This window comes from Zootoca vivipara, chromosome 5 (assembly GCF_963506605.1).
Source record: "Zootoca vivipara chromosome 5, rZooViv1.1, whole genome shotgun sequence".
NCBI classification, from domain to species: Eukaryota; Metazoa; Chordata; class Lepidosauria; order Squamata; family Lacertidae; genus Zootoca; species Zootoca vivipara.
The window spans coordinates 25,659,891-25,671,156 of NC_083280.1; the positions used below are offsets into that span (position 1 = coordinate 25,659,891).

At 46.1% G+C, this 11,266-nt stretch overlaps 1 protein-coding gene across 1 annotated transcript; it reads right to left on the minus strand.

Moving 5' to 3' along the window:
- Positions 1-1,191: 1,191 nt before the first annotated feature.
- ZIC1 (Zic family member 1) lies at positions 1,192-5,800 on the minus strand. The gene is made up of 3 exons (XM_035133215.2): positions 4,083-5,800; positions 2,791-2,954; positions 1,192-1,859 (listed from the first exon to the last, which is right to left on the minus strand). The coding sequence occupies exons 1-3, from the start codon at positions 5,065-5,067 to the stop codon at positions 1,662-1,664; spliced, it is 1,347 nt and encodes a 448-aa protein (XP_034989106.1). The 5' UTR covers positions 5,068-5,800; the 3' UTR covers positions 1,192-1,661.
- Between the last annotated feature and the right edge of the window lie 5,466 nt (positions 5,801-11,266).

An 11,266-nucleotide genomic window follows, 5' to 3' on the forward strand; every position in this document is an offset into this window, starting at 1 on the left:
ACTGCAAACACAGAACGTAGCATCTAGAGGAATATAATATAATGGTGTGGCTTTGGGGGTAAGAGGTGAGAATCGCAGAAGGCCTTGCAAGAATTAAAAAAGACTAGACTTTGCTTGTGATTTCAAATGACTCAGATTAAATGATACCTAAAAGCTTCTCAAATTTAAACATCTCATATGAATTATTTTCGCAATTACTGATTGTAGAAAGGAGCAAATCCATTTTAAGATATTGTAGCAACACCTCATCCCCCCCCACAAGATTTGCATGGTCATATGCAATCTATATTGCTACTCTGCTGTAGTAGTTGTTGTTTTTATTATTATTAGGAGTCAGCAATGGTCATTTAAATTATATTGCAGCCCAAAACTTTTGTTTCATAGGGTTTTATATAAATACTAATTACCTAAATGCCAGCAGGGGCACATCAATTTATCACATTAATATCAAAGTTGCTGGTCTAGTGATGACATAATGGTACTACAGTGGGACAAGGAGTGGAAGTCATGGGGCAGGATTCTTGGTCCTGTCTGTAGTTTACTGTCCTGAAAACTAGCTAAGTTGCAGCAGCAGGCTGAATCAATAAGGATTCCTACCACGGATTATGGGATTTCAGAATCTTTAATAAGGTACGAAATGTTACCAAACAGTTCTGTAAACTAAATTGTACATACCAATTCTTCTAGCCATAAATATTGAATATCTGTAACATGTATAACCGGACCTTTACATGCGGATAAATATGGAAATTAGGAAGTATATACAGTATGTGGTTGTATTTGCCAAAAGCAATGGACAGGTTATAGTTTATAGCTTTTTTTAATACCACTTTACATAAACAAATGTAACAGTTTGACACGCAGATCCAGGCTTGCACTATACGAATTTCTTTGACAGGACGTGTAACAACATTTTACTGCACTACTTAGACTGGACTTTGGGACGAAATGTTTGCACTTTATACAAAAGAAAAGCACATTAATACCAATAATATTCTGTTAGGTCGACGTTTAGACTGTAATAATACAAAGTAATTCACATTTTGGTACACATTTACTAGAACATCCTTGCCATTCAGTACAAATAGATGATTTGCTACCTCCTCCCTCCTTCCCCCCCCATTTTTCAACCTCCTCCCCTATCCCCCTCCCCTATTCCCCTCCCCCCACATATATATGCAAAGACCACAATTCCACGTATCCCCTTATTCAACTTGTGGTATAACTATTTACAAAATCAAACAGTACATTGTAAGCTAGTATTTCTGTATTTACAGAAAACAAGGCGCTGCCCAAAGAGACATGCAGTTGGAGAACTCCAGTCAGTGGTTCCATTAAAAAGCCCTGCACATCGGCAAGATGGCCCAATAACCCTGCTCTTCTCACGCACTCTAGAAAAAAAAACCATTTGCTTTCCAAGCCTTTGCCCCAAACACGACAAAACCAAAACAAAACAACAGAAATTGAAGAAGAGAGGGAGATAGAAAGAGAGAGAGAGAGAGAGAGAGAGAGAGAGAGAGAATTCTTGATTTGATTCGGTCCTGGGTCTATGGGCAGCATTAAAAAAAAATCAAAACACACAAAAAGATCGATTTTCAAAGTGTTCATTAATTTTTGGAGTCTTTTAAATAGGTTGGATTTGCATTTGTTTGTTCGTTTGTTTAAACGTACCATTCGTTAAAATTTGACGTGAGCGTGCTGTGGCTGGATGTGTGGTGGACTGCTGAAGATGAAGGGGATAAGGAGCTTGTGGTCTGGTTTTCTGTGGATGGAGAAACGATTGTTGGGGGGGTTGAAGATTCATAGCCTGAACTGGCAGCGGGAGAAGGCTGAGACCCCTGGGAGGACGATTCGTGGACCTAGAAAACAGAAATGAATAACAAAGGGAAATGCTTGAAGTGTGTGTGGATTCACATATACATACGTGTATCGCTGGGTGCACACACACACACACACACACACACACACACACACACCTGGCTAGATAAATATATAAATATTGTTATACCCATGCAAACAATATGCATGTATGCATTGGCCCATTTACTTGCCCAACATGCTAAATCACGGAGCTGAGCTCACAGAATGAACTCTAAATGCCACGGTGGGGGGAGGGTGGCGGCGCGGGGGAAGCGTGAAGTTTGAAATACTGCTTCGCTAATCAGGATGTTGGCTGATCTCATAGAAACGCCGAGCTCTTAACTTAACTATACACACCGAGATCGCCCGTTCTCAGCTAATTTCAGGGAACTGCCACGCAAGATAAATACGGCCCTGGGATACACAAAAGAAGAACGATATCCTAGCGGAGGCTTGAACAAGAAGAACCCAGAGTTTCTATGCCTGCCTGTGTCCCTTCAGACTCCCCATCGAGTCTTTTTCTTTAAATTCTCCCCCTGAAGCAATGCACAACCCCAGGCTAGCCCAAACCGGGATCCATTGTGAGACAATTTACAGCGTAAAGGGCTGGAATCCCGGGTCTCCAGAAACGAAGACTTTCCACGCCTTTAAGCAACGTAATCACTTCTCCTTTAATAAACCTTTCCAGAGTGACAGAACAATACGGGCTAGTTTCCCAGTTTCCTGTCCGGAACGTCGCGTCGCTACTGTATAAACTACTGTTCATAAGGAATAAATGTTTATTTCTCTTTCCCCCCTCCCCCCTCCTCCAGTAAATAGCGGTGTGCAAAGTCGATGGTGGAAGGAGAGAGGCGAAGGCCACCCGGCCCAAGCAGATCCCAATGAAAAGAGAAGCTTAGCGGGGGGGGGGGGACAGCGTCTAGCATTTACCTTCATGTGTTTTCGGAGGGAGCTCGGATGCGTGTAGGACTTATCGCACATTTTGCAGAGATAAGGTTTGTCTGAAGTGTGGACGTGCATATGCTTTTTGCGATCACTGCTGTTGGCGAAGCGCCTGTCACAGCCCTCGAATTCACACTTAAAGGGTTTTTCACCTATTACAAAAACAAACAAAGTCGATCTAATTGGAAATCTGGCACCTAGATTTTTATAGTATGGAGCAACACCTACAGACAATTCTGACCCCCCCCCCACTTTACTGCACAAGAGTAAATTAAATCAAAGCCTATTTTCTTTTCCCCTTTTTCTTATCTTGCTTTTAAACAGCGAACTGTGGCACCTCACCAGAAAATAAACGCCTTGCAAAGCAGTACATTTGCACACAGTTTTGGAAGGGGGGGGAGGTTTCTTGCCACTTTTATGGCTAAATTTGGCCTTTTGTTTACCTTCCCTTCCTTTCCTTATTTATTATGTAGTGTACACATAACCTTCCACGGCTGTACAGTAGTATTAGTTATTAAACTTGCAGTGCATTGCACAGTTCTGATTAAACTGTTCAAATCACAATAGCGCCAGCTTTAGTGTTGTTTTTTTAATAGTTTTTTAGATAAACACACGACAGGTTGTGGGATTTCTTTTTCCAGAAGGAGGGGGAGAAGGGGGGAAAAACACAAGAAAAAATAGAACAAGGAGCTGGCTCTTTGCGAGTGATTTCAGAGCTCCCAACCCCCACGTTTCCTTGTAATAATACATAAACTCGTACAGCTCAGATTGCTTACAATAGCCCCACATAATTAAATATTTACAGAGGGTGAGAAATAGATAGCAAGGAAAGCTGAGGTTAGGTAGTCATATATTTAGCAAGATTTCTCACTGTAAGACAGCCAGTGCCCTCGACTACCAATTAATTAAAACCAATAAATTTTAACAATTCAAATCGCTGCCATGTTTTCCCCTCCACCCCACACCCTAACCTCCCTTTTTTTCTAAAACATTTAGAGCCCTACCGTACCTTTGATTTTCCCCACTTAAAAAAATAAATAAAAAGAAAAGCAATGTTTGGTTTATAGAGCCAATTAATTCACCAGCTGAACTGAATCCGGCTCTTGATGTGGATTTGTTTAAGAAAGGAGCCCCCCACCCCTATATTTCTTCCCTAATCCCCCTCCCTCCCCCTCCCCCCCCTTTGATTGGTTTTGAGCTGCCTCCTTCTTGGAAAGCGCGAGAGTTCGCTTCAACAGGCAACGGGCGGCTCGGCCCCGTCGGTTTGTTTGGGGACATACCTGTGTGCGTCCTTTTGTGGATCTTGAGATTTTCCGAGCGAGCGAAGACTTTCCCGCATCCCGGGAAAGGGCACGGGAAAGGTTTCTCCCCCGTGTGGACTCGGATGTGGTTGACCAGTTTGTATTTGGCCTTGAAAGGCTTCCCTTCCCTGGGACACTCTTCCCAGAAGCAAATGTGGTTGGACTGCTCGGGCCCGCCGACGTGCTCCACGGTGACGTGAGTCACCAGCTCGTGCATGGTGCTGAAAGTTTTGTTGCAGGACTTTTTGGGGTTGGCCAACTGCTCGGGCTCGATCCACTTGCAGATGAGCTCCTGCTTGATGGGCTGCCTCATGTAGCGGAAGAAGGCCCCCGGCCCGTGGTGGGCTGCCATGTTCATATTCATGTGGCCGTAGCCGTGCAGCTGCGGCGTAGCATAGTGTTCGGAGCGCGGGCTCGTCACCTGGCCGTACTGCTCCGGCCGGCCGTACATGTCTCCGGAGAAGCCCAGGCGCATCTGCCCGTTGACCACGTTGGGCGACGCATGGCCGGTGGCTTGCTCGTGGAGGCCCGGGAAGAGGAGATGGCCCGCCGCCTCGCCGTGCCCGTGCGGTCCGCCGAAGCTGCCGGCCGCCGAGGCGAAGAGGCTGTGCTGGGCGCTGGCCGCCGCCTCGCCGAAGCCCCGGTTGCGGAAGAGAAAGTCCCGCGTGGAGTTGAAGGCGGCCGCGCTGGAGTACGAGCCGACGTGGCCCGGGTGGTGGTGGTGATGCCCCAGCGCCGCTGCGGCCGCGTAGCCAGGGGCCTGCGAAGTGAAGGCGGTCTGGCCGGCCGAGGCCAGCTCGTGGCTGCTGGGGTTGAGCTTGAAGGCGCCCATCCCGGCGTCCGCGAAAGGGTTGATGCCCAGTCCCACCTCGCGCTCCGTCACGTCGCCCGTGGCGTGGTGGCGAGAGGAGCCGAAGGTCGTCACTCCGATGGCGGGGTACTGCGGTCCGGCATCCAGCAACATCTTCTCCCGGCTCTCAGGCAGCTGCGCCAGCAACCGCCGAGGAAAAGTGATGCAAAAATGAAATAAGATTTAAGAAAATATAAATTAAGGAGGAAAGGGGGAAAGGACGTGGAAGAAGTGGGGGTAGCAGCAACAACAACAACAGCAGCCAACAAACTGCCGGATCAGCCGACGAGGAGGAGAGCCGCCGCCGCCGCCGCCAATCCAAGCAGCCTCTCTCTCTCTTTCTCTTGCAAAAGTCCGCGCGACGTTCACCACTGAAGCGACCACATCAGGAACTCCCCCTTCGGCATCCGCGCACCCAAAACACACACACACACACACAAAACGAGAGGGTGGGTGAGGGCTAGGGGTGGGCAGAGCCCGCGGAAGAAATCTAGAAGCTGCAAAAATTGGAGAATAAGAATAAAAAAGACATCGGCGCGCGCACAGAAAAACCGATCGCCCCCTCTCTTGCCTCTCGGACTGCACTTTTTCAGGGGGGTTCAATGGGGAGGAGGGAAAGGATTCAGAAGACTCCGCTCGAAAATAACAATGGTGAAGAGAGAGGAGGAAACAGGCTCAGACGGGGGAGGGGGAAGCAAAACAAAAATTAAACTTCCTTCAGTTCTGGTTATTTTTTTTAATTTTAAAAAAGAGGCTAGAGGAATGTAGCGGACTAGCGAGCAATTTTCTCTTCTCTTCCAGTTCTTGCACTCTTTTCCCCCTTCCGTCTCTTTTCCCCCTCCTTGGGCTTTTTTCCCCCTTCACTTTCCTTTTTTCCCCCTGCTTTGTTAAAAAAAAAAAACGGCGCAAATCATGCACAATATTGTCTTTTGCGGTTTATCTTCCTGGGGAGAAACTTTCACCTCCTCAGCCGGGCGGTGAACGCGAGACTGATAGCGGCAATCATTCCTGCAGATAAATGAATTGAAAAGACGACACCGTCCCCCCCTTGATGAATGGGAGAAGGAGGAGGAGCTACGTAAAGACCGACGTCGCTGATCATTGGTGCCTCGCGGTTCCCACTTTCGCTTGCAACTCCCTCCTTCCTCTCCAACTAAGGGTGCGCAAAACCTTTCTTCTCTCCTGATTGGCCAGCTCAGCTCATCAATCCCAGGTATTGTGAAGCGCATTGACATCGCTTTTGACAAACAGGCTTGTACAGGAGTAGCAACTTTTTATATACATAAACATATAATATATAGATAGATAGATAGATAGATAGATAGATAGATAGATAGATAGATAGATAGATAGATAGATAGATAGATATAGATAGATAGATAGATAGATAGATAGATAGATAGATAGATAGATAGATAGATATATTTCGGCTCGACAATATTCCAAAGCTCTCTTTTCTATAGATGTTTTATGGAGATAGAGAAAGATGTAGATGTTATTTCTGTGCCCATCTTTTGCTTCTTTCTTGTGATGGTGATGCTTGGTTCCTGGCGATCAAGATCTTTGAACAACACAACTTTTTAAGGAGTTGTCCAAGGAAGTCCTTTTGTGACTTGCTCCTTTTCCATTTGGGCTTCCTCCTTGTTTTCTTTCAGATGCTCTCCAAAATGTATGTGTTGGTTACATTAGATTTTGCTTTAAAACAGCAGGCGTGATTTTTGTGGGGAAACGGCTGTAACGTTCCATCACTTTGTTTTTCTGAATTATTTTTTAGCACCCATCAAAAGGCAGGTGGGTGAGAGCGCTTAACTTTCTGCCTGTGTGTGTGTGTGTGTGTGTGTGTAGTGTTGTTATTGTATCTCCCTGCACTTTGTTTCTTGTTTTTCTTTCTTTCTTTTTTACGCGATCTCTTTCATTCAGGTAAAAAGAAAAAAAGACTGTATTCCTCCTCCCCCCCCCCCAAAGTTGCTTTTGTCTCTTCTGTGCTGCATGAAGCTTTTGGATCCTGGGGTTTTATAATGTATTTGAAAATCCTCACTAGATAGGAGCAATATAAATTTTCTGACGCTCAAACCTTTTCTAGTTCACAAATCAGTCACCCTTGTCACATTTATTGAAATTCCTCAACTTGCCACACCAGGACGGTGGAAAAAGCAGGCGGCGCCTTTGTTGCTGACCAAGCTTGTGATCGCCAGAGAAAATTTACTTACCTTCAGATGAGTGAGCAGAAAAAGAAATAACACTCCCTTTGATTTAGTTAGGAAAATGCAGACATTTGGATTCAGTGCAAACATACAACACTTGCTTGTTTTCTAGATGCAACCCCTCGATTAACCTGCCTTTACCCAACTCAAGTCTATTGAAAAACTACGGATAGTTCTTCTTTGTTCCTGTTACAAAGACCCATTGACTATATATTAAAATGATTGTCGAGAAGTAGAAGTATGGTTACTCAAAAAGAGACAATCTTTGTGACTCAATCAATTAAGCAAAGCAACTTGGGTATGTTATTCCATGGGATGCCCGTGTAGTTTTGAGAAAGGATGCGTTTTGCTGAGAACAGTGTTTTTAGTTTTGTTTTGTTTAAAAAAGCAACAACATAGTAATAATATTTTAACCTGGACCATCCCCACCCCCAATACAGAAAATGTGAGCCTGTGTGTTAGACGGAGAGGGAGAGGGGTGTTAATAAATGTTAACTAGAAATCAAAGCCCTTTGGGTTTTGAACCTTTGTCCAGCTTTTATGTGACTTCACTATGACTTTTCCCCAACCTGATTTATGCTGTTTCCTGTTAAAGGAGTTAGGAATCAATTCCCTTGGCAGATAAAAGTGCACGAAAAATATTTCATATTTCAGAGCTGTATATTTAAGTGAAATGTGGGAGGGGCACACTGTTTGGTTTAAGTAAAACAAAAACCACCCTTTTACTACCATTCGGCAGTGTAATACTATATATATATCAGATTTCCGAGAAGGTTCAATGCATAAAGGAGGATATTCGGGGCAGTTCTATTAGCACGACTTCATAGTTTCTGACCGATAGCGGAGGCAATGCTGCTTGCATGAAAGAAGGCTTACACACACACACACACACACACACACACACACACACACACACAATGGTGTTTTGCTTTTTTTTTGGTGTGTGTGTGTCTGTGTACACAGACGCATACAAACATATGCATGCATGCATGCACACCTCTAAGGTCCTAAAGCAACAGGTCTGAAGCATCTTCCCTAGATAAGGAATATAAAGAGCTTTCATGTGTTAGACTTGGTATATGTAATGAGATCTTGCTCTTTCGCCCTTTCGCTCTAGTATGCCTAAATCCCAGAGCGACGGGCAAGAATCTCAGGAACGTTTGGTCTCAGAGAGAATAAGCTACACATAATTGAAGTTAGCAAAATGCAGAGCAACACTTAACCCAATCTCAAGAGTCAACAGTCGTGGAAGGGTACAGTCAAAAGTTTGTTTGTTTGTTTGTTTGCTGTTGGGAACATGTTCAGATATAAAGTTCATTTGTGTGTGTGTGTGTGTGTGTGTGTGTGTGTGTGTCTGCGCGCGCTCTGTGTGCAAGTGTTGTGGGCTGCAGAAGTTATCAAGTGGGATTTGCGGCATGCTCTCTGCAGGAAACGAAAGCTGCTCCAGTTCAAAGCCACATGCACCAACGTGACATATAAGCCATTAAAATATCATCCTGAAGGTTCATTTCTGCCTCTCCATACAATCCCCAGCTGCTCCCAGAAAGCAAGAAAAGAAGAAATGAAGGATGACCGCCTCGATGAAGTCGCCCAAGAGGTGTTTTGGTTTTGTTTGATCCAACCGCTGCCCACCCTACCCCCTCTATCCCACCCCACCCCCAGCCTCTCCTCTCGTCTCCCTCTGTCTTTCGACTTTCTTCTCTTTTTTTGGGCAGTTCTGACATGCTAGGCAGAAATGAGGGGATGTCTGCTTCAACAGGTGGAGTGGGGTAAGTGACTGAAGTGGTGATCAAGGGGTGGGAGACGCGGGGCGGGCTAGGAAATGCGGCTTCCCTTCTGCCACAGTCAGGCCAAGCGCTGGAGAAACCTTTCACCTTCAGGAGGCTTGTTATGTGCATGAATGAACCTTAGAAGCCCCCCCTCTCCTCTTCGCACACACTCTGTGGATGTGGTTTGGCACCTTTTCAGGCACGTGGGCAGAGACTTTCCTCCACGGGAGACTGCTGGGAGGTAAAGTTGCACTTGGCCCCACCGCCAAAGGCGGACAGGGCTTTCCCTTCTCCGACCCGAAGGTCCACACCGCCAAGTGGATCGGGGCGTTTGTGATCAAGGCGCTTCCCATGGTCCCTCTGGGACAAGCGCCCTATTTCGGAACGCTGTGCATGCACACGAAAGCTCATACCAATGACAAACTTAGTTGGTTTCTAAGGTGCTGCTGGAAGGAATTTTTTATTTTGTCTCGACTACAGGAGGGCAGACGGAGTAAAGATAGGGCAACGAAAGAGATGAGGTTGCCACGGAATAGAGGGAACAGTAGGCGGAGAACACCAGAGTGTGTATCCTAAGCAGACAATGCCCTAGGGTGCCGAGGGTTAGAGAAGTGCGGTTATCTCGGTCCACCTCTGCTCCAGCCTCCAAACCGTGGAAGATGAGTTGCTGCTTTGGGCTCGAGGTGCGGGGGGAACGGGGACCGAGAGGCGGGGATTGGTCAACCCCGGTCTTGTTCCCCCATGAGAACTCGGCACCAGTTTCTCTGTTTCAGGCACTCTCTCCTGCGCAGTTAGGAAGGAGTTAACCATGTCTGTGGCTAAAGGTCTAGTAGCCAAGACTTCGTAAGCTTTTTACAATGGACTTTCCATTCCCATCTCCATCAGGAGCTTTCCGTAATCGGGTGACACTCCCACCTCCCTTACACCCCACTCCACCATCATTTAACTCCTTGTTTCTTTTTTATTCGTGCAAAAATGTCTACTAACCTGCACGGTTTGTTTGGTGGTGGTTGTTGTGTGTTTTTTTAAAGACCAAACCCTTTCGCTGATTTATTTTGCTGCATTTTTATTTTAAATAATATCTGTAAAATCTGGATCAGAAGGAGGAGGGCGACAGAGCTTTAGGCTACCCAAGTCTTAAAGGGAATCGAGAAGGATTTCCACGAAAGTCACATCTCCCCCGCCCCCGCCCCCGCCATTCTCTCTCGCTCCCCCCCCCCCCCACACACTATCTTGGTCTGGCTATTTCTAGTAGTGGCGAGACCGGTGAAGCCCGTTGCATTTCCTTGGCTACTGTTGATCATGTAGTTAATCAGTTTGGATAAGTGTTGAAGGCTTGAGTTTTTGAAGTGGCCGGCTTTGGAAACACCCCTGGAGCTTGACCTCTGACCTGCGACCGGGAACATGTGCCGGGCCCACCGTATCCGGGACAATGACTCGAGTGTGTAGCCGCGGGCCCGCGCGCCCGCGCGCTCCCGCCTCTGTGCACATTGGTTCTCCCTTCCGTTTCGAACGACTAGCTCAACCTGATTGCCTAACCTTCGTCCAAGAATAGAGTTGCTCTAATGCTCCCCGCAAACAATTTGTCTAGCTTTTGAAATACAAGATCTGTCCAAGTGTCTTCTTAGTTGCTCTATAAGAGTAATAGACATTTAGGATTACCTTGAGCCTTGTATGCTCAGTCTCAGAGCTTTGAAAAAATATGTGTTATGCTTTTAAAATAATATGCGTAGGGTAGGTGGATTCATTGCAGCTTCCCTTGCCGCAACTAGGCCATTTGAGGATGAAAATAGTTCATAAGAAGAACCCCTAATTCCGCATGGGATTCCAAAGAGTCAGCTGGATCTGTAAAAGATTTGCTGGAAGTTTATTAGGATGGCTGGCTGGATCGAGAGTCGGGTTACCGGCCACGATTTGAGTGCTGCCAAATTGTTTTTAATATGGAAATAGAGGCGGTGGACTAGCTGACCTGCAGCAGAAGTACAACCTTTCTGGATGTAAATACTACACAGGCGCGTGCACAAACACCCACGCACGCACACACACACACACATACACATGCTTGTTCCATCTCATCTCAGAAGTGCATCTCACACAATAAAATCATCTCATGCGCTTCTGGAATGGAACACATAAGAAAGAGTTCGGGCTGAAAACAGACGCTGTTTATGGTGCCCCCTAATTTAAATCCTTTTGAAATTTCGGTTGAGTGTGCGAGTCAAACTTTGAGATAGGAGAAAATAAGTGTTAATAAGTGAGGTTGAGATATATAATGCCGGGTTTCCCCCCCCCCCCCATTCATGGACATTACAGCTATTTCTTCTCCTTTTTTCGAGCCAA

What these genes read in the sequence shown, in the direction of transcription:
- ZIC1 (XM_035133215.2), bottom strand. Translation starts at nt 5,067, where the DNA reads ATGTTGCTGGATGCCGGACCGCAGTACCCCGCCATCGGAGTGACGACC. An exon ending in CCACAAAAGGACGCACACAG is followed by an intron (nt 2,955 to 4,082) that starts GTATGTCCCCAA and finishes TTTTTGTAATAG; the next exon opens with GTGAAAAACCCTTTAAGTGT. An exon ending in CCCTCCGAAAACACATGAAG is followed by an intron (nt 1,860 to 2,790) that starts GTAAATGCTAGA and finishes TCTGTTTTCTAG; the next exon opens with GTCCACGAATCGTCCTCCCA.